This window comes from Littorina saxatilis, linkage group LG4, assembly GCF_037325665.1.
Source record: "Littorina saxatilis isolate snail1 linkage group LG4, US_GU_Lsax_2.0, whole genome shotgun sequence".
Taxonomy (NCBI): Eukaryota; Metazoa; Mollusca; class Gastropoda; order Littorinimorpha; family Littorinidae; genus Littorina; species Littorina saxatilis.
Window position 1 is genome coordinate 37,199,567 of NC_090248.1, and position 23,993 is coordinate 37,223,559.

The window sequence follows — 23,993 nt, forward strand, 5'->3', positions numbered from 1 at the left end:
TTACCCCGCCATTTAGGCAGCCATGCGCCGTTTTCGGAGGAAGCATGCTGGGTATTTTCATGTTTCTATAACCCACCGAACTCTGACATGGATAACAGGATCTTTTTCGTGCGCACTTGGTCTCAGTGTGCTTGCGTGTACACACGGGGGTGTTCGGACACCGAGGAGAGTCTGCACACAAAGTTGACTCTGAGAAATAAATCTCTCGCCGAACGTGGGGACCGGAACTCACGCTGACAGCGGCCAACTGCAGGGCCGGACCAAATGAGTTGTAAGGTGGGGGGTTCCTCCTTTTTTTTTTGGGGGGGGGGGGCAAATCAGCGAAGTGGCGAAGCAAAGCAGGCGCGCGAACTAGGGGGGTCCGGGGGCATGCTCCCCCGGAAAATATTTAAAAAACGGTTAAAATCTGTGCAATCTGGTGCATTCTGGGCCTTGTTTTGAGGGTTAAGAGCAGCATTGTTTTGGTGCTAAAACTAGTAAAAGTCAAAGCAAGGTACGTGCTTTTTCCAGGGGTGGGGTTCCGGAACCCCTGGAACCCCCCCCCCCCCCTGGGTCCGGCCCTGAACTGGATACAAATCCAGCGCGCTACCGACTGAGCTACATCCCCGCCCAAACAATTTAAACAATAACGATGCTATTTTGACTCAAAAGAGGCTACCATACAATTCTCAAACGCATGAGAACGCGCTGCACAGCTGCAGGTTGAGGTCGTATGCTAAACCGTCCCAGAAAACAGCCAATCAGAATCCAGTAGTAAATCTTTGCGGGTCACCTTTGTTGGATAGAGCTGGCTGAGAAACATACTTTATTATTGTGCTATTTTTAGATCGGGGTTTAGGTTCAGTGTAGTTTGTGCAGTGGCAGTGCGAAAAAGTGGTCAACCTTGTTACTCCAAAATACTCCAAAACGAATGCTTATTCAGTAAAACCTTCGAGAAACTTGTGATTTTGAGGCTTCTGCAACAGGATGAAAATGTTCGTGTGGTTGACCCGCAATAAACATCATTTTACGGTTCTTGCGAAATATTTGCGTGCGTTGTATATAGATTGTTCGATGCAGGTGGGTGATTCAACACGATGACAAACACAGCAAGCCAGAATTTCAAAGCTGTGTTCTTTTCTGAGTCAGCTTGGTTGATATGTTTACTGACATCATTCTCTTATCGGTGGTTGCATAACTTGCGGTGTGAGTGATTTTTTTTTTTTTTTTTTTTTACATGGAAGTGAGTGTGTCGATCAGTGCCTTGCGTTGTTTTGAAAATCGTTGTTGAAAGCCACAAGGGAAAAAGTGCAATAAGCAGTTGCTGTCGACAGCCCTCGATGACATCGGTTTACATCAAACCACAGGCGAAGGTATCGTCCACTGGACTACTACTATCACAGAAAGACTACTAGTAGTCTGTGATAGTAGTAGTCCAGTGGACGATACCTTCGCCTGTGATCAAACAAGGCAGTCTCTGAGAGTGAAAAATAAACACTTTTCAGCGTTTACAATAATGTTCTTGCAGTATACCATTGATTCTGAGCTAAAAAGACGGAATCTGACTGACTTTGTTGAAGTGAACGCACACCAAACACACCGTGAGGAGAGAGAGAGAGAGAGAGATCGAGTGTGTGTGTGTGTGTGTGTGTCTGTCTGTCTCTCTGTAGCGCACGCAGATGAAAATCTTAAATCCACAGACGGTACACGAATTAAGCGATTTCACTGCAGACAATAGCCCCGGGTTTGTGGGGGAAAATAAGTGATGGGGAACTGATCCGACGCCATTTTAGTGGGATACAAAGTCACACACACAACATACTGAACGCTTGTAACTCGGTCACCCGACGGTAAACAAAGCCTTGCGACCGTTTCACCATAAGCCGCTGTACCAGGCTGGCTAGAGGCCTACGTGATACTTTGCATGACTGCCACTGCCAGCTGTTACAACCTGACAAAACACTGATCACTGACACTGTCAAGACAGCAAGGCCCGGTGGCACATTAAACTGTGAAAGTCTGTGTTTGTTGATTTTTTTTGGTGTGTGTTATTATTGTTTTTGTGTGTGTTGTTGTTGTTCTTCCTGTGTTGTTTCTCTGAACACGTCTGGAAACAGCGTTTCTCATTTCTGTTGCATGCCTCCGTAGACTGTAGACAGTTTTTGTTGTCTCTGTAGACTGTAGAAACAGTTTCTGTTGTCTCTGTAGACTGTAGAAACAGTTTCTGTTGTCTCTGTAGACTGTAGAAACAGTTTCTGTTGTCTCTGTAGACTGTAGAAACAGTTTCTGTTGTCTCTGTAGACTGTAGAAACAGTTTCTGTTGTCTCCGTAGACTGTAGACAGTTTTTGTTGTCTCTGTAGACTGTAGAAACAGTTTCTGTTGTCTCTGTAGACTGTAGAAACAGTTTCTGTTGTCTCTGTAGACTGTAGAAACAGTTTCTGTTGTCTCTGTAGACTGTAGAAACAGTTTCTGTTGTCTCTGTAGACTGTAGAAACAGTTTCTGTTGTCTCTGTAGACTCTAGCAACTGTTTCTGTTGTCTCTGTAGACTGTAGAAACAGTTTCTGTTGTCTCTGTAGACTGTAGAAACAGTTTCTGTTGTCTCTGTAGACTCTAGCAACTGTTTCTGTTACCCTTGTCATAGACCTCTAAATATAGGCTAGGTCCCTGCCCTTGTTAACTGCAGAAACTGTTTCTGTTAGTAGTGTTACCCCTGTAAACTGTAGACAACAGTTTCTGTTGTCTCTGTAGACTGTAGAAACTGTTTCTGTTACCCCTGTTAACCGCAGAAACTGTTTCTGTTAGTAGTGTTACCCCTGTAAACAGTGTCACTAGTAGAAACAATAAGAACATTTCTGTTGGTAGTGTTACCTCTGTAGACTGTAGAAACAGTTTCTGTTGTCTCTGTAGACTGTAGAAACAGTTTAGGTTGCCTCTGTAGCCTGTAGATCTCTGTAGAAACAGTGTCAAGCAAGTATGGCAAGGTGAAAAACGAGCTGTATCATATTATCTAACTGGAGTTTAATTGAACAAAGTAAAGATGATGCATTCTAGTTGCCATTTAATATAATAATAATAATAAGGTGTATTTATATTGCGCCTATCCCTTACAAAAAACAAAATGTTTGGCTCTAAGCGCATCACAACATGTGTAGGGACTTGGTACAATCAAGTCTGACAAATACAATAACACAATGTACAGTCGGTCTTAGGTAAAACTGGGAAAAGCAGCTTCGACATTTGAACACTGCTACTAGAAGATCCTCTAACAATGCATACTGCTTTACTATATGCATTTATGTATAAATATAGTTAAAGAACATCGAGTTAATAGGAATTAGAAAAGGTTCTTATAATAAAACTATCTAGCGAACGACGAAGAAGAAGAAGAATAAAACTATCAAGGTCGATGTGTAACAAGTCATTCAACGAATAATAAAAGTTATAATCATTTAAAGTATTGAGAATGCATGTCACACAATGGCACTCAGCTCTGGAGAATAACCCATGGGTACATCTAGCATGGAAAGTGGTCTGTTTCAGTCAATGTGAAAATTGCGCTTGTCATGTTGTCTTACAGTTTTCTCAGTGGTAAAGCCGCCTGTCTCAAAAAATGGGATTCACGAGTGATATCTGCTTCAGTTATTATAACCACACCATTCAACACCAAGAATATGAAATAACAAAAACAACAACAACAACAACAACAACAACAACACACACACACACACACACACACACACACACACACACACACACACACACACACACACGAAAAACAACAAATAAAACAAATCTCAACAAAACCTAAAGTGTTAAACATTTTCAAAAAAATTAATACTGAGCTTTTGCGCCATGCAGTTATGAGCCAGGGATTTCCCGACAGATGGCCGGGCATGGACCTATCGAAAGCAAATATCTCTTCATGCTATTCAACTCAAGAGATGTTATGTGAGAGAAAGAAATATTTGCCATTGAACAGCGTGCGATCAATAAAGCCGACTCGGAGCGTGCCGCCAAAACGCACGCGCCTCCCACGCGCAAAAAACAAGCGGGCTAGCACCGGTGTTCTTGTTTCGGTGGTTCCCTTGCAGAAAAGGTCCTGTGTGCAAAATTTGCTGGAACGATGTTTTGGGAGCAGATCCAGTTGTGGCATTATGTGTTGATCACAAACACACACACACACACACACACACACACACACACACACACACACACACACACACACACACACACACACACACACACACACACTCTCTCTCTCTCTCTTTCACTCAGTCAGTCTCTGTCTCTCTCTCTGTCTCTCTCTCACTCTCTGTCTGTCTCTGTCTCTCTGTCTCTGTCTGTCTGTCTGTCTGTCTGTCTGTCTGTCTGTCTCTCTCTCTCTCTCTCTCTCTCTCTCTCTCTCTCTCTCTCTGTCTCTGTCTCTGTCTCTCTCTCTCTCTCTCTCTCTCTCTCTCTCTCAATACATTACATTATATCAATAGTGTAGCTCAATGCTTCTCGATGTATTTTTGCACCTCAAGCGCTGTACTCTATGCATCACCCAGTCTTTCACGTTGCTTATCCGAAGTTACAAAACTGATTGGTTGAGTATGGTCAGTAAAGATAACATTTTGTTCCAAAGCCTTTCAGATTTATTTACAAAAGATGAAGAACAAAGACAGGACGGGAAGTCAAAGTTGTGATAGTGCTCTAGGATATATGGTGAGAATCAGCTTTGCTTCGAAACAAGAAACACACAAATTAAGTAGAATCATTGTCACATTTCAGGACTGATTTCTGTTTTCATTTCTTGATCTGCTCGGCTCCCCCCTCCCCCCCCCCCCCCCGGCCCCGCCCCCTCCTCCCCTGATATTATTCACGAAGTGCCGACTTCATTTGTGATACTTATCTTGATCGCAAACACTGTGAAATTGGGCTTTTTGAAAGCATTACACTCAGTGACACAACTGAGCTATATCAGTTCCTTCTCTTCGCTAATCTCTTTCTTTACTCGCCATGCAGTTTCTTAGTCAAAGTCTTCATTACACCTAAAGTAAGCTACGCACAACACTTACATCGGTTTTATCAAACTCTTTTTTCCAAGCTAAATAATTGGACCCGACTTATCCACCACTTTTAATTTTATCCAAGCCTGGGAGCGTTTTCGATAAGGGGCAACAGAGAGAAAAGCAACACCGGTTCTTTGTTCGCATTCTGAAGTCATGCCACCCCGTCAAAATACGGCAGCCATGACCCTCATCTTACGCTCTTCCCTCCCCTTTCTCCATCGTAAGGGCTGTCTCGGGGAGAAAAAAACACAAAGCACTCTTGTGGGCGGGTGCCCGGTAGGCTGCGTTTTCATCCCCAGTCTCTCACCGGGTACCGTTATTTGACGAGACTTTGTATATGGCCGCGGCGGCGTGTGTTTTTGCTGTTTTTTTGGGCCTTGAATGGCCCTGACTGCTGGGCTGTGGCAGGATGTTCACAAATCACAATGGTAGTTTAATCAGTGGGGGTCGGAGGACAGGCGGGACGCTTCAGGACACGTGGGTCTTCGTCAGCCTCGGGAACAAAGACTTTGAAGCGAGGTGGGTTGAGATGTGAGACTCCTGAGAACCGAAACCTGTACAGTGGAACCCCATAATTATCAATCAATCAATATGAGGCTTATATCGCGCGTATTCCGTGGGTACAGTTCTCAGCGCAGGGATTTAATTTTTTTTTAAATTTTTTATTTTTTTATTTTTTTTAAATTTTTTTATTTTATGCAATTTATATTGCGCACATATTCAAGGCTCAGGGATTTATTTATGCCGTGTGAGATGGATTTTTTTTTTACACAATACATCACGCATTCACATCGGCCAGCAGATCGCAGCCATTTCGGCGCATATCCTACTTTTCACGGCCTATTATTCCAAGTCACACGGGTATTTTGGTGGACATTTTTTTATCTATGCCTATACAATTTTGCCAGGAAAGACCCTTTTGTCAATCGTGGGATAAATAATAATAATAATGGACATTTATTAATCGCCGTTTCTCACAAGAGCTCACGGCGATTTCACGGGGATCTTTAACGTGCACACCCCAATGTAGTGTACACGAAGACCATATTAAGACCTCCACAAATCTGAGAAAAAAATCAGGTCTTAAAAAGGGGGGACTCTTTAAAAAACAGAAATACATTTACAGAAGGTATGAACACACATTCTGGGAAAGTACGGTCTTCAAAATGTGAGGGGAAAGGGGGGATTCTTAAATTGGGGGTCTTTAAAGGCGGGTTCCACTGTCTTATACAAAGCTTTGCGTGAACAATACCCGGCGGAATAGGGGGGACTTCAAAGAATGAAAGGAACACAGTTGCTGAGGCCAAGCCACCGATGATCGAGACTGACAGGTGTCTTGAGGTGAGAAAAGGGTCAGGATCAGACACAACTGTGTGAACCCCGACCGCCGCTCGCAACAACAATGACAAGCTGATGCCGCGGCCAGGTGTGAATTTCCCACAAGGATAACTAATTGGTATCCATGGGCAGTAACCTGTCTGAATGATCACTAATTCCGTCTGGTAGACACAGACTTTCTAACTTTGTGTCATTTGTGAGATTGTAAATTATCTCCATCATTTGACAGATTGTAGAGATAACCCATATATATAGGCTTGACTTTATCAACTCTTCTTATCTTTTACAACTCGATCGTCTTATCTCTTTTATAATGGCCTGCCAAGTTTACCTCCCAAGGCTATGTAACCTGCTGTGGTCAGTTGTACAGCCTACAAGTTGTGTGTGTGTGTGTGTGTGTGAATGTGTGTGAATGTGTGTCGGTGTGTGTGTATGTGTCTGTGTATGTGTCTGTCTGTCTGTCTGTCTGTCTGTCTGTCTGCCTGTGTTTGTGTTTGTGCGTCCTAGTGTGTGTGTTTTCCTCTGATGGTTGCAGAGATGGTTACACAGACGAAAGTAACAACAGACAGTCAAGTTTTGGTTGGTTGATGTCTGCTTTTGACGTTGCCGCTTCTAGTGGTGGCAGGTCACGGTCACGGTTGTAGTGGAGGTCTGTGTACTTTCTTTTGTGGTGACGGTTTGCAGTATGTTTGGGGCAGCAAAGAAACCTAGGAATCTTCAAAATCACTCAAGCAAATTCCAGGATTGCCTGTCCGTGTGTGGGTCACTTCCGCAAATTCACCACAACTGAAAATGTGCTGCTGTACTTCCGTGCAATCCTCGTAAATGAACAAGTAGCCTATTGTTGTGATTCTTACACCATGACGCGTGAGCAGTAAACAAACAATTCCCTCATTACATTTAGTCAAGTTTTGACTAAATGTTTTAACGTAGAGGGGGGAATCGAGACGAGGGTCGTGGTGTATGTGTGTCTGTGTGTCTGTGTGTGTGTGTAGAGCGATTCAGACTAAACTACTGGACCGATCTTTATGAAATTTGACATGAGAGTTCCTGGGTATGAAATCCCCAGACGTTTTTTTCATTTTTTCGATAAATGTCTTTTATGACGTCATATCCGGCTTTTCGTGAAAGTTGAGGCGGCACTGTCACGCTCTCATTTTTCAACCAAATTGGTTGAAATTTTGGTCAAGTAATCTTCGACGAAGCCCGGACTTCGGTATTGCATTTCAGCTTGGTGGCTTAAAAATTAATTAATGACTTTGGTCATTAAAAATCTGAAAATTGTAAAAACAACATGTTTTTTTATAAAACGATCCAAATTTACGTTCATCTTATTCCCCATCATTTTCTGATTCCAAAAACATATACATATGTTATATTTGGATTAAAAACAAGCTCTGAAAATTAAAAATATAAAAATTATTATCAAAATTAAATTGTCCAAATCAATTTAAAAACACTTTCATCTTATTCCTTGTCGGTTCCTGATTCAAAAAACATATAGATATGATATGTTTGGATAAAAAAAAACGCCCAGAAAGTTAAAACGAAGAGTGGTACAGAAAAGCGTGCTATCCTTCTCAGCGCAAGTACTACCCCGCTCTTCTGGTCAATTTCACTGCCTTTGCCGTGCGCGGTGGACTGACGATGCTACGAGTATACGGTCTTGCTGCGTTGCATTGCGTTCAGTTTCATTCTGTGAGTTCGACAGCTACTTGACTAAATGTTGTATTTTCGCCTTACGCCTTGTTTTGATTCTTCTCCTTACAAGACCCTCCATGTACTTACAACGGAAGAGCAGCTTGCTGATGGCGCTTAGTTCTACTTCTAGCCTGTCTGCAAGGTGGACGGCTGTGGTGTGAATTAGGTAAAAGTGGACTCAGTAAACATCGTTAATTCATTCATTTCGCTTATCAGTACTGAAAGCTACCCTATATGATTATAAAGCGAAGGGAAGAGCTGATATGAGAAAAAAAGAGGGGAATGGCCAGCTAATTTGAGAGAGGCACCGGGGAGAGAGTAATATCCTGTGGTCCTTTTACACCTATTTGTCAGGTGTCAAATTGTAGAGATTCCAACTCGAACGACCTGATATCCGAGTCCAGCCCCATAGCGAACGTGTGCGTCCTACCTTCACATCGTGGTAATGAAAACGCTCCACCTGTCAGTGCCAGCGGATTGCTTCATTCACTGCAGCTAGCTGATCTTGGGCTAAAAGGAGACTGAGCGAAAGTAGGGCTGCTTGTGCCTGGTAGGGGCGGGGGGGGGGGGGGGGGGGGGTGCTCAGTGTTTTTTTCCTTTCACTGTCTCGTAACATGGTGTGTGCTCGTTGACTGACTGTACAGATAGACTTCTACGCCGGTTTGTAACTGTGTCAGCCTGTTCCGTCAGCTAGTAAAGATGTGTACATTCTGTGTACACACGTACGGCTGTGGAGGACAACAAACACAAAACTGAGAAAAGCTAGTGATGAGAGACTAAAGGTGTGACTGTGTCTCTTTTGATACAGCTTCTGTCCAGAGCTTCTGTTGACTGCTTTAATTAGTACATGTATATACCACGAAGATGGAAACGACCGTCTGTTTGTCTGTCTGCCCTCTCTCTCTCTCTCTCTCTCTCTCTCTCTCTCTCTCTCTCTCTCTCTCTCTCTCTCTCTCTCTCTCTCTCTCTCTCTCTCTCTCTCTCTCTCTCTCTCGTCTCTGTCTGGTTCTATCTTTCTCTCTGTTGTTCAACAAAGCCGCCCTCACGACAAATTATATTAAACCAGTTACGCAACCAGGAATGAATTAACCGATGAACTGCCAAGGTCTCCAGCGCCTGCTTTCTACCCCTTTGTTATCATGCGGTTCATGTCATGCGATCAGATAGGGGCCTACAGTTAGCACGTGAAAACCGAGATGTGCGTGTCACTTTCCCCTCTATGTTTGCTCTACAGTCTCAGTAATAATCCATTTCCATCCCACCCTCGTTCCAAAGCTGCTGTGATCTGACATACAAAACACACTTCCTCGTGCACAGCTGGTGTGCTGGCGACCGGTGTGCTGCATATAATACACCACCCAAAATAATGCTGACGCGAGCAAGTGCTGAAATCGCACAAAATGGAAGATGGAAAGGGGAAACGAGCCTTCTGCATCTTCCAACGGAAAGAACAGCTGTCAACAAAGTTGTGCCTCTGGTTAGCACTCCTAAAACCTTAGTCAGCTGGTATTATTGCACACTCAGTGTGTTTTTTTATGGATGCATGTGATACGCCATATGGCGGCTTGGTAAGTCAGTCAGCGTAGATAAAGATGTTCGTTCGATGCATTTTTCTGGCAAGGCCCGGCGTGTTTTTGTTTTGAACCGACATATGTTTTGCTGTGGGAAGGGTTTCGCTTGACAACTTGTGTGATCGGTTATGCACTAGGTTAGGCATTGTTGCCTTGGAGAAAAATAATTGAAAGAAGAAGAAGAAAATGATGATGATGATTATGATGATGATGATGACGACGACGATGATGTAACAAGACGAAGGAGAAGGGGGAAATGATGGTGTTACTGCTGATGATAACGATAAGAGGAAAGTGATGACTGATAAGCCAGCCATATGCTGATGACGCCGATGATGACGACGATAATGTGGCAAGCGATGCTGTAGCTCTGAGTCATTTGGCCAGATTGTTCAGTGATGAAATGCAAGTTCACTTGACCAGCCGGTTCATTGAGGCCGACAGACTGACACTGGTGATGATGATGACGACAGCCAACAAACTTCACGAACCTAACGACAAAAGAGCGAACAGTACAAACCGAGGCACGTCCCATACCACACAATATACACAGCAGCAAACCGGAAGGAAACTGACAGACAAACAGACAAAATAGACAAGGGACAAAACCCAATATACGTACTCCATACACAGTGTCAACCAAGTAAGAAACAACACGGAAGATATAGCACAACAAACCAAGCCAGGTCTGAAAAAAAAAAAAAAATAACAAGCAAGCCAGGTGGTGCCAGGGGTGGGCATGTGGGGGATACCTCAAGGGTAAGTATCATCGGGTGTTTGCGTGTGGGGGTGGGACTGGGGGGGGGATTGAGAGGGGGAGTGTGTGTGTGTGTGTGTGTGTGTGTGTGTGTGTGGTGAAGTACAGAAGGAACAACCACGAAAAGCACATACAAACAAGAAATCAAAATCGGCAAGGAAATACAGGCCGGAAAAGTGTAGGCCTAAAATATGAGGAACTAAACAACCGCAAAAAAAAAAAAAGCACCCAGAAACGAAAATTCCAAAACAGACAAAACACTGAACCCTTGACACACAGAAACTTCAACAGCCAAGAAAGAGGGCGTGAATAGCGAGATAGAAATAAGGCACGCAGAGTCTCCATAACATTGCGGTCCCATGTTTTGCTTGGAAAACGAAACTGGGCGAAACACGAGTTTCGCATCGCTGTCAGCTTTCCTCGTCGGTTGTCCTTGGCACGGCCGTTCGAACAAAGAACTCCGGGAGTTTTGGTTTCCCTCCGCCCTTGCTCTGTCAGGCCTGTTCTTTGTGTTGCCCTGGCCTCGCGGCAACTGAGACGTTTTGAGCTTGTGTACCGATTTGTGAAACTCCTGTCCTGGGTTCATGGGTTGGGTTGGGTTGGGGATGTTTTGGTGTAGTATGTGTTTGTTTGTTTTTTGAGTTTCTGTTGTTGTTTAGATTAATCAGTGCTGACTTGCTGGTTTATTTTGGGTAAACTGAACAGAGGAATACACTACAGAGGAATACAACCACACACACACACTGACACACACGCGCCGCATGCACACACACACACACACACACACACACACACACACCGTGACACGCACAGACACTGATATAACAACCATCCAAAGCCGGCAAGTTCCAAATCTGAACAGACGAATTTTATTCCAGGAATAAACATACATTTTTTTTTTAAGTGTGAATTTGTTCGTGTTTGGTATAAACAGTAAAAGTCTACTCCATTCAGTGTTAAGCATGCACTAATCAAAAACCAGATCCACTCAAATAGTCAATTTATTTAGGATGTGTTCATTCACTCGCTTTATTTTGTATTTATTCATAACAAGAAGTCAGTTTTGAGTTAATTCAGACACTGAGTCACCAAAGTCAGTGATTTGAAAATCAACAACACAACCCCAGATCATTGTTATCATACACATTCTCTATGTGAAAGACCAGAAACAACATCAAACGATCACATCTCTTTGCATGGCCGCTTTAGTCTGCTCAGCTGCATTACCAAGTTTATAAAACAACATAACGTTCGCTCCCCCCCTCCCCCCCCCCCCAAAAAAAAAAAAAAAAGAAAAAAAAGACATTATTCATAATTATGTTAGGCATGCAAGAAAACAGACACACACTATAAACCATAATCGTTCAGAAAACCACCTGTCAATGTTGGATGGATGACTTTGTTATACCAGAGACATAGATAAATATTTAAAAAAACAAAACAAAAAAAAACCGGCACTCTAGTAATGGAAGTCATATATTTAAATACAAACTGGAAGCGCTTATATCGAGACAACGGCTATGAAACTTCTGTTTTATCAACTACAGTCATCAGTTGAATATTAGAGACAGACTTTAAAGTCAAAATTTAGCGGAAAAAAGTAAATATTCAATGCTGATGCCTGATCTTTTAAGAAATCCCACGCTACAGAAAATATTTCCATCAGTTGTTTTGTTTTGAGTTTATAGAATTAACGGTTAAACATCTAAACACCCCCCCCCCCCCCCCCCACACCCATCCCCCTGATACTACTGTAACAAACCCTACTTATATTAAAACAAGCTACACATTTAAATTTCAACTCAATCGACCCTGAAAACTAATACCAGAGATCTAAGTGCGGACAAACTTGACAAAGAGACAGAAAAAAAACCCCAGACCAACACAGACAAAGTGATTAGCTAGTGAAACCTATCAATATACGGGGTAAACATCAGCTGACAAACAAAGAGACAGACAGACATAAAAACAAACAGACCAACAGACAAAGTGAAACCTATCAAAATACAGGCTAAACATTCTCGCTGGACTAAATATGAGGTTAACTGAGGAAATCGAAGTTTCCATAATGGACCTAATAATTCTAGGCCGACCATCTGCTGCCATCTCGCTCTATTTGGCGTGGCGTTCTATCAGAGAAGCGTTCGTATCACCGATAATAATAAGCTGAAAATTGTTAACTTCAAACACAATCTGTTGGCACTTCAAAACTAGACAGTCTGGTGATCTAGCTCATTGCCTGTTTGATGGAGAGAGGAGGAAGAGTAATATCATTTACGGGCGAAAAGGTCTACTTTTTAAAAAGAGTTGAGAGAGAGAAGGAGAGAGAGAGAGAGAGAGAGAGAGAGAGAGAGAGAGAGAGAGAGAGAGAGAGAGAGATATATATATTTTTCTGATGTTTTATATATATATATATATATATATATATATATATATATATATATATATATATATATATATATAGAGAGAGAGAGAGAGAGAGAGAGAGAGAGAGAGAGAGAGAGAGAGAGAGAGAGAGAGAGAGAGAGAGAGAGGGAGAGAGAGAGAACGAGAAAGAGAGAGAGAGAGAGAGGGGGGGGGGGGGGGGACCGGAGAGCGAGTTAGTTACCACAAAGATATATTCTGGGCTAGTATAGCTTAAATTATCTTTGGTTAACATCAAACACTAGCGGAAAGAGAAAAAGAGGGGCCGGAGATGGGAAGAGAGCTACAAACAGCTGAGATAGCAAGCAGTCCACATAACGTTCACGACAATCCTAAAAGCCAAACGTGGGCGGCGCTCTAAAAAAGAAATCCGTGACGAATTTTACGACCGTAAAGCTATAAATAACTCGACTCGCTTGACTGGCGACAAAAATATTCATAAACCGTAACCCCCGGTCTTTATAAGTTGATCCAGACACTGTGAAAGGACACATCTAAGCGGGATATAATTTTTATCTGCTGTCAAATTTGACCTGGGGCTTCGATTAAGGCCCATGCACATAGAGTCCTGGTATAGGTCACGTATAACACTCGTTTATCAGTGTCATATTGAGTGGATATCTAATAAATTTTAATGTGCAAACAGAAGCTGGAAATAAACTGGGCTTTTCAACACTTACTTACACTGAGTTGGACAAAGAAAGAACTAAGGAAAAGAAGATACCTAGATGAAATAAATAAAAAAGAATATATCATATATATATATATATATAGTGAGAGAGAGGGGGGGGGTCGGGAAGAGAGAGAGAGAGAGAGAGAGAGAGAGAGGGGGGGGGGGAGAGAGCCGGGAAGAGAGCCTGAGAGAGAGAGGGAGAGAGAGTCGGGAAGAGAGAGAGAGTCGGGACTGAATAGAGAGAGAGAGAGAGAGAGAGATCGAGTCGGGAAGAGAGAGAGAGAGAGAGTCGGGAAGAGAGAGAGAGAGAGAGAGTCGGGAAGAGAGAGAGAGAGTCGAGAAGAGAGAGAGAGAGAGAGAGAGAGAGAGAGAGAGAGAGAGAGAGAGAGAGACTCGGAGAGAGAGATCGGGAAGAGAGAGTCGGGAAGAGAGAGGGAGGGAGGGAGGGAGAGCCGGGAAGAGAGAGAGAGAGAGAGAGGGAGGGAGAGAGGGAGGGAGGGAGAGAGAGCCGAAGAGAGAGAGAGAGTCGAAAAGAGAGAGGGAGGGAGGGAGAGCCGGGAAGAGAGAGAGAGAGAGGGAGGGAGAGAGAGAGAGAGAGGGAGAGAGAGCCGAAGAGAGAGAGAGAGAGAGAGAGAGAGAGAGAGAGAGAGAGAGAAAAACAGACAGACAGACCGAAACAGACAGACAGAGGAAGAAAGAGTCACATGTATCAGCCCCCTTCAGTCCTGGCCATTGCTCGCACACAAACCAAACATATGGCCAGATTTTCATTTTTACTCCTGACGCAGGTCAATGTCAAGTTGCTGACGTAAGCAATAATTATCTATCGACTCCTACTCTAATCCGGTGTACGTACATAGGGCAAGCTGGAATCTTTGAGCAAGGAAAAATTACCCTACCTATAATATGCAGTAAACTTTAATTAACCACATTTCTTTCAAAAGCCCAGAAAATTGCTTTTTCATTATGTTGGAAGGGAATGATCTAATTATTTCCTGTATTAAAGAGAGAGAGAGAGAGAGAGAGAGAGAGAGAGAGAGAGAGAGAGAGAGAGAGAGAGAGAGAGAGAGAAGGGGGGGGGGGAGACGGGGGCGAAGAGGACAGAGAAAGAGTATAATGTAGGGCCTTGTAAACAAAGTCATTGCCATATTAAGGTCAAATTTGAACAGCTGTTGAGGCTTTCACCCAGGATTGTATCTGAATCATGACACCCCCCCCCCCCCCCCCCGCCTACCCCACTTCCAATCGCCCACCGACTGTCGAAATATCTATAAAACGGATTTTGCAGATCTCCCCACAAAACACACACACGTACACAAACAAACATAAACAAAACCGTGCAACAACAATACAAAACAAACACGCAATGCTCATTTCATTCTTTAAAAAAGACAATTATATACCCAAACGACAGTAGTAATCTTGCACTTGAACAAGTTTTTTCTTTCGTTTTAGTACAAAAAAGCGGTGATTGTTTCCCAATTTTTCTTATCGTGATTTTTATAGCTGATTTGTTTATACTTTTTTACATTATGAAAAGGGGCTTATTTTTCACATGAATAATTGTGTGTGTGTGTGTGTGTGTGTGTGTGAAATAGAGAGAGAGAGAGAGAGAGAGAGAGAGAGAGAGAGAGAGAGAGAGAGAGAGAGAGAGAGAGAGAGAGAGAGAGAGAGAGAGAGAGAGAGAGAGAGAGAGAGAGATCTAACACAACCAGACCCCAAAAAACACGCATCGCCACACATCACACCCCGACACAACCAAACATTCAGTCATGTTAATCAAGGTCAGTTGTTACGGAGACAATCAACAGGCCACCCACCACCCCTCCCCCAAACACAAAGCGGCAAAACTAACTATCAACACATGTTTTCGCTGATGTAAGCACACAATCACTCTCTCTCTCTCTCTTTCTCTCCCCTCTCCTTCCCTATCTCTCCATCGTCTGACGTCACCATTTTTGGCAGACCTTCAAGTTAGACGTCACACTCGACAGGCTGTATACAGAGAGCTCGCTATTTTCCTGACAAACATGCGACCTCAGCTGAATTTTTTTGTCACCGGCAACTAACACTCAGTAACATCACAACATATGCTGCGGTCGCATTCTGGACTGGTGTTCATGTTGATGTTTGTTTTAAAGGGATGTCATCCATCAATAAGAGTGTGACTTCTTTGTGGCATAACGCTGACGCAACGGTGCAGAATAAATGAAATGATCACAGTGTAGTGTCAAGGGTTTTTTTCCGAGCAATAATAAAGAAGTAACATCACAACATATGCTGCGGTCGCTTTCTTGACTGGTGTTTGTGTTGATGTTTGTTTTAAAGGGATATGGTCCGTCTATAAAAGTGTGACTTCTTTGTGACCTAACACCTGATGCAACAGTGCAGAATAAATGAAATGATCACAGTGTAGTGTCAAGGTTTTTTCCTCAGGACAAAATAATTGGGAAGAATTCTGACTGATTTTTGGTGGTGTTTGATGAAAGGGATGTTGTCGCCCTATGTAAGTTCGATCTTCTCTTGGCAAAAACACTGTTACAATATGGTGAATCAGTTGAATGGTCAATTCCTAGTTTTGAAAACAGAGGTGTGTTTTTCAAGTAAAATAGGGAACAGGGTATATATATATATGCTTCACCAGCATTCCAGCCTATACATTTTGTGGTGTTTGAAAGGGATAAATCATAGTGTCATCATTTTCACGAGTTTTCATTCACAAACACCTGGTAAATAAATCTCATGTTCCCCATGCAATAACTCGAGATGGTGAATGGGTTTGAGCTTTCATGTGAAACGTGGATTGTCAAAGTAAAAGCCAATCAGGCTGATTGTTTGATGTGTGGAACCATCGTGGCTTTGGATTTGTGTTTCCGAGGACAACGATTGTAAGCATTCACTCTCAAAGACCCAATCAATGTTGATAATTACCGCGGCGACTCATGGTCAATTTGCAACTTATCTCTGTAATCGCAAAATCCACAACGAAAAGTCATAAACACTTAAAAGAAAAGAAATATGCTCAACACTTACTGAATTCACAGGTATGACCGCAGCTCTGTACATTTTCAGACTGGAAGAAAAGCGTCAACAAGCTACGTTTGACGTCACATACAAGTTTGACGTGTTATCTCGTGCTACTTTGACGATGCTTTGTGGCCCTGAGTTGGATTCTTAAAATTCGTCTCCCTGTGGGTTATTGTGCATTTTGTTGCACAACCAAAATGATGACAAAAACGATGTTTGGTAGCTTGTTGTCAGACCAGCACTTTGTTGTTGGTCCTCGGGGAGTATATCGCCTTTTGTCTCATATTTATCAACCGAGGCCTTCGGCCTTGGTCGATAAAGATGAAACAAAAGACGATATGGTCCCCTTGGACCAACAAAAAAGCTGGTCTGTCAACAAGCCACCAAACATCTTATAATGCCCACCACACATGAAAGTGCTTCTTTTTGGATAAAAAAAACCTGACAACATATTTGTGTTATATGACATTGTATGCCTGTGCTCTAATAAAAATCTGATAAACTTAGTGGTATGCTCTATATGTGGATCACAAATTCAAGTACCCATCATTTTCAATTTGTCGTAAAATATGAACCAGATAAGGTAAATCAAAAAGAAAAACAGATTCGTGGAGGATTGTTAAAAAATATGCACTTTTACGATTTTTGTAGCGTGTTGAAGTGACACGTTTGCCTGCAATCACGACTCGCTCGACCCCTACCCTGCATAACACAATTTATGAACAAGTAAAAAACAAAAACGATTAAATACTATGCACTAATCCTAGAGCGAGTAAACTATCCTCCACGAATCTTTTTTTCTTTTTGATTTACCTTATCTGGCTCATATTTTACGACACTTTGAAACTGATGAAAAATCACTGGCAACAGTGGGCGCGAATGAGTTGCGTTTCTTTTGCCGGGTACTGTAAGTTCGATCTTCTCTTGGCAAAAACAATGTTACACTATGGTGAATCAGTTGAATGGTCAGTTCCTAGTTTTGAAAACATAGGTGTGTTTTTCAAGTAAAATAGGGATCAAGGTACATATATATAAATGCTTCACCACCATTCCAGCCTATACATTTTGTGGTGTTTGAAAGGGATAAATCATAATGTCACACGCTTTCCTTCTTTGCCACTACTAAAGCAAACGTGTGTAAGATTGTAATTTACACGCTTTGGAGCATGTGCAAGAATGGATTCAAACTCGAAATCGTCCCTCCAAAAGCCCCAAAATACACACACAACTTTTATTTCTCCTGCTGTTATCTTTTCTTCTCTTTACAAATTCTTCAACGCTGAGAATACTGAGAACGGCATCTCAGACGACAGAACTGAACAATCAACGTAATCTTCGGCCTTGGTCAATAAATATGAAACAAAAGACGATATGCTCCCCCTCAGACCGACAAAAAAGCTGGTCTGTCAACAACCCATCAAACATCTTATAATGCCCACCACACATGAAAGTGCTTCTTTTTGGATAAAAAAAATGAGCGCAATATTGCGGTAAGTCAAACGATCAAGCTCGAGTTCTGAGTTTTTTTTTTTTACTGACTACATATTTGTGTTATATGACAATAACAGTGATATGATGCTGATTTTATACTGTTGCAAGGAAATATTTTGTAGCCATGCTTCTAACTGGCTTGCCAGTGAAGGAGTAGAAAGAAACTGAGCTAAATTAAATCCCTGTAGGGGATGATAACACACAAAACATGAACTAATTTTTGAATGATTACAATGAGATCAACACGAGAGGTAGAGAAGAGCTGAATTTACACACAAACACATGCACACGCATGCAACACCCCCCCCCCCCCCCCCCCCCCCACTTGACCTTGCTTTTTCCATTTTCATTACTTTGTCCTATCACTGGGAAATTCGGGTCGTTTCTTCCCAGTGGAAAGCTAGCAGCAATGGAGTCGCGCTACCCAGGTGTCTGCGTGTTTAGGTGTAATCAGCCACCTGCACTTATGGAAGAATGACCAAGGTCTTTTACGTGCCATTGTGGTGACAGGGGGGCGGGACATGGCTTCCGTCTCTGGGTCTGCACATAAAGTTGACCCGTGTCTGGCCCGGCCCGAATTTGAACCTGCGACCTTCCGATCACAAGTCCAGTGCTCTACCAACTGAGCTACCGGGCCCCCTCTCTCTCTCTCACACACAATCTAATGAGTATCTCACAATGTCTCGTAAAAATTAACAAAATCTAGTATGCATTTGGAGTCTTTTCACAACTAACACACATAATAGAAAACTTACGAGTGAAGGCTACTAGAAATTGGACCAGACTCAGCACACAGCATGCCTGTAATTTCATTGATTTACTATAATATAATAATAAATCAGACATTGTCAAAATTAACAGGTCACTGTACTTCATATTTGGTTGACATGTCGCAAAAGTCAATCACTCTCTTGCTTGTTTGGCAGACGGAACAATTTGGTATTTCATATTTTAATGCCCCATTGGCCGATAACAGGCTTCTCACCTATACCCTGAACTAACACAAATGCACACAAGCTTTTCTTTTTAAACCTGAAAACCAAATGAGCTAATAACCCGGGACAGCACCTCCCCCTCCCAACACAAACAAACACACACACATTTTGGTTTATAACTTGGATGAATTCCGATCTTATTCAATGATTCACATAACAGTCAAAACCCTCCAAGCTGTTTTAATACAATGTAAAGGCATTTACCAGTGTACCTTTTTTTCTTTTTCTTTTTACAATTCTTTCATTTGTTTCTTTCTGATCGATCAGGAGTGAGTAGGCTCATTAAATATTTCTTTTCCTGTCAAGCATAAAAATTTTTTTTTTTTTGACCCCCACAGACACATAAATCAATAAAATTTATACTCAAGACACAAACTCTTGTCAGCAATATAATTCATAAAATGTGAATAAAAAGGTGTATACTATCAACAACTGATCAGAAAAACATACGCTACCTATTTTAAAAACACAATACAGCATTGTTTAAACTATTAATCCAGTGTATCGAAAAACAAACAAACAAAGAAACGAGGATTGTACAAAACAATAAACCACATCGATCACTGCACAGCAAAGAAGAATATAAGTGAACCTACCATTAAAAGTTCAAACAATCCAACAAACAAACAAATAAACAAACACTAAAGTTCAGGCATGGGAACTGAAAATAGTCAAAAAGGCTGAAAATATGTAAGTAATAGCAAAGTCAACGCCTTACCAGGGGGGTCCGGGGGCATGCCCCCCCCCCCCCCCCCCAACATTTTTTTCTCTCCAAAGAACCCAAATGGTGCAATTTGGTGTCATCTGAGCTCCAAGTTTGCCATTATATTCAGTATTTTTGCCTCCCCCATTTATTTTTTAGGCGGACACTTTTGCTTTTTCGGCGGAACAAAATAAAAATTCGGCAGAAATGTGCCTTTCGGCTGACAATTCCCATGCCTGAATATTTCATTCTATTCTGCTTTCATACCAATTTATGTCTGGAGTGGTAGGGCAGCCTCTTGCAAATTTTCAAATTCCAGACTTTGAACATATTTCAAATAGTTTTAATACCATACTTTCTTCCTTTCTATCATAGGTGAGAAAAAGATACCGATTTCTATGGAAAACATGTGGAAAAACATTCAAATGTTCCATTGTTCAATTACAATTGTAATTCAATCAAGTTGGCATTTTAATGAAACAGATCCTGTGATTGATCAAAATGCCCCAACTCATTAAAAATTACCAGTCATTAATTGTCGATGTCAACTCGCTAAAAAGGCCATTGGCTACCTGCTGGCGAGGCGCATTGATACATCCTCAACTTGTCTCCAGGAGCAGAGTAATAAGATAGGAATACAGAGACATATTTCTTGGGACTTGACCCTTGCGGGTAAGGGGGACTGAAAGTAGTGTGTGAACAGAACAGAACCAATTCTGTCTGTTTACAACCGCATGAAAGCAGGAAAGAGATCGTCGTCAGATTGAATTACAATAACATTAACATGCTTCCATTTGCAACTTCTCAGTCTTCATCGTGGATTGACGCCCTCCCAAAGCCTAATTGAACGGGCGTCAATCCACGATGACGACCTCGAAGTTTCAAATGGAATCATGTTAATGTGTAAATATATCGTCACGCTCAAAAAAACAAAAAACTATCACAGTGTTAGGCATTTCTGTAGTGAAACTACAGGGGAAGCTACTGGAAGGGTATTTATCACGTGTTAGAGAGTACGAACTCTCAGACCATCGGAAACCATTGCCACGGTAACGTAAGCAAAACTGCCGATCTCGTTTCTTGAGTTAGGCACTTTTTCTTTTTTTCTTAATGATACAGTAAGACTTGTTTTGAGAATGTGAAAGTATGCAAAAGCTCTTTGTGGGTTGTTATGCAGTTTTGCTGATTAAAAACGTTGCTGTCAGCTCTTTATCTCACGTTTATCCAGCTGTCACTGCTTGAGATAGGCAGTTTGCAACTTATAACTAAAATGAGATAGGCAGATTGTTCAGAAACCAAAGAAAGTGTCTTGCGTTTTTCTCAAAACATCAAAAAATGACAGGCAATCATCTTATGAGCGTGACGATATGTTGTTACACATATGTAGTTCCAAAATAACTGATCATGAAAAAAAATTCATCACCCAAATTCCCTCATTCTAAACCAGCAGCTCATTCTTCCCAAACCATTCGCTGAAACCTCTCGCTTCCAATGTATTTTCACACATTATGTACAGCACACGAACACTCAACAAGTGAATATGTATATGTATCTTATCACAGTGAAATTGGTTACCCATCTTTCGTGAAAAACCTTTGAGTGTTTCAATCCAAAAAAGACAAGAAAGAGTTTCATGCCACAAATTTCATTCACTCATTTCATACAAATAAAAATGTTAAACCAAACCACTCGGTTTTTAAAAAATTCAATTTCAAAAACATCAGGAAAAGCATTTTCTATGAACAAGACAAGAAGGAGTTTCATGTAACAAACTTCATTCACTCATTCGACACAATTAATAAAAATTTCTATCGAACGACTAGGTTTCATAAGATCTTGTTCAAAATCCACATTCAAAATCATCACAAAATGCATCTTCCATGAAGTTTTCATTCAAAAGACAACAATGAGATCTATCAAACAAACTTCATGCACTCATGTTTTGATCTTATTCAAACTTTCCTTTGACAAAACATCAGTTCAATCGTATCCTGTTTCAACAATTTCACTAAAAATGTGAAGAAAAAAAAAAGTTTAATTTCCAAAACAATTCCATCCATACTAAAAGGTGGGCTCTTCCAAATTCCCAAAAGGGACAAAGAACATTTGTTCCATCGGAAATGTATGCCGTCAACAAAATTAATGTTATCACTGGATAGCATTATCACAAACAAATACTGTTGTGCAACAGCTAAGTACACGCAATACAAGAACAACTTTTGTTCAAACCTTTCATTCCGACGCACACTCTTTAACAAGAACAAAACAAATCATTCCTTCAATTTTTCATCAGAAAAACATTTTCTTCCTCATGTAAGCCATCAAGTATTCCACCACAGATCAGCTATTTTTGTTATTTCTACCAGCGACTGCGATTTCCGTCACGTTATAAAAATGCATGAGGCAGTGACGTGTGTGTGTGTGTGTGTGTGTGTGTGCGTGTGTGTGCGCGTGCGTGCGTGCATGTGTGCGTGCATGCGTGCGTATGTGTGTGTGTGTGTGTGTGTGACTTGAGGCGAGGAAGTTTGAGTGTATACTGCTAGTTTTAGTGAATGTAGTGTTATATTTATGCTGTCCAGTGTTGTTTTTAAATTAATGTTGTTGATCAGTTTGTATAAATGATGCGTGTGTTGGTGTATATGGCTGGATTGAAATGTTTCTTAACCGCAATGTCATCAAAAATTCCCAACCTTGGGCAATACACCCTTTCGGAGTCTCAGGCGAGAGTCCGCGCATTGCATGCTGGGATTGCAAATTGTACCAAACACGAGGACTTCAGAAGAGGTACATTGCCGATAGCGTTCAAGTTTTCCCTCGTAAGCTCTTATCTCTTTGATATTTCTGTCGTTTTTGTCCCACGATAGTTTCATGATTTAAGCGGAATGGATCTCGAGTGTGTTTGGTACAACGGAGTGCCCCCTGCCGCCAAAAATGTGACTAGCCGCGCATGCGCACTGGAAACTCCGAAGGGGTGTATTAAAGATTGTGTATTGTGTTGGACCTTGCACATGTGATAAGAGTATCCCGCCCTTTGGACATACACTGGATTTCCCTTCTGCAACCTCAACAAATCTGAGACAATCAGGTTTTTAAAAGGAGGCAGCCTTAAAATGGGTGTAAATTTGCAGAGTTTATGAAGAGAAAATCTGAGAAAAGTCTTAAAAGGGAGAGAGTTTTCAATCAGGGAGTCTTAAAAATAGAAAGGGGGGGAGGGGGGGGGGGGGAGGGTGGTACTGTACCCCCTTTTAAGACCTTTTTTTTATTTTTTATTTTTTATCTCTCCACATGTTCTGTTTATTACCTCCGTAAACTGACCTCTCCTTCTTATGACCTGATTATCTCAGATTTTTTTAAGTCGTTAAACACGGGTACCACTGTATATTTCTTTGTTAACAGCCAAACAAAATGTTTCTCGGAGGTCACAAAATGCAACAAGGCATTAGAGATTAGAATAAACATCACACTCACAGCAAAAAAACACAATATAAACTGAAACAACGTTGCACTCGCTCACAAATCCTCTATCAAAAGCCTTCCACTTCCAATTAGAACATTCACAGATCTTTGACTCTTTATAGAACACAACAAGGCATTAGAGATTAGAATAAACATCACACTCTCTCACAGCAAAGAAAAAAGTAAACATCACACTCATAGCAAAACAACAGAATACAAACGACGTAACACACACTCACAAATCCTCACTCAAAAAAGCCTTCTACTTCCAATCAGAAAATTCACATATCTTTGACTCTTTACTTAATGCCTGACGGGCTCAGTCGACAGCGTCCATGTCTGTATAGTCCAGGTGAGGGGCGGGTGTGTCCACGTCCATCACCAAACGACCTTCACCTCCGCTGCAGTCGTCGCTTTCATTCTCGTCTTTCTCGCTGTCACGTTTCTCATCCGCAGTGTCCTGAGTGTTCATCTCTGCCGGTGCTGAACTGCAAGGGGAAAAAAATGAACAGTTAGAAAATAAAATTAAAATTTAATATAGAATGGCAATAGAATCTTGACATTAGGCAGACAATTTCAGATTTAAAAAGAAATGTGCATGGTTTGAAAATAACATTAGATATTGAATCGCAACAGAATCTTTAAAGTATTAGACAAAGACAATTTTAGATGATGAGTTGTAATATAATCTTCACAGAACATTTGAACATTTGCTTTGTATGGGTTGATAAGAATTCTTTACCCCAACCCCCCCACCCCCATAAAAATATTATGATAGAAATATAACAGAAGCAAGTGAACAGCTAAAAAGTACACGCCCAAAAC

The 23,993-nt window shown here is 41.6% G+C and overlaps 1 protein-coding gene and 1 long non-coding RNA gene across 3 annotated transcripts in view; one reads left to right on the forward strand and one right to left on the reverse strand.

The window, feature by feature from the left end:
• The window catches only part of LOC138964660 (uncharacterized), a 464,957-nt gene that overhangs the window by 161,425 nt on the left and 279,539 nt on the right, over nt 1–23,993 (forward strand). The window lies entirely within an intron of this gene.
• The window catches only part of LOC138964654 (ubiquitin carboxyl-terminal hydrolase 19-like), a 59,399-nt gene continuing 54,222 nt past the window's right edge, over nt 18,817–23,993 (reverse strand). The window contains exons 31-32 of one of the 2 annotated variants that reach the window (XR_011455171.1): nt 20,585–23,656; nt 18,817–20,541 (exon numbers count right to left, since the gene is read on the reverse strand). Coding sequence is in view for 1 of the 2 variants with exons in the window: in XM_070336663.1 (XP_070192764.1) it covers nt 23,488–23,656 (169 nt within the window). In the remaining variant the exon portion in view is untranslated. Of the gene's footprint in view, nt 23,657–23,993 lie in introns of both variants that reach the window. The other variant, XM_070336663.1, reaches the window with a different exon arrangement.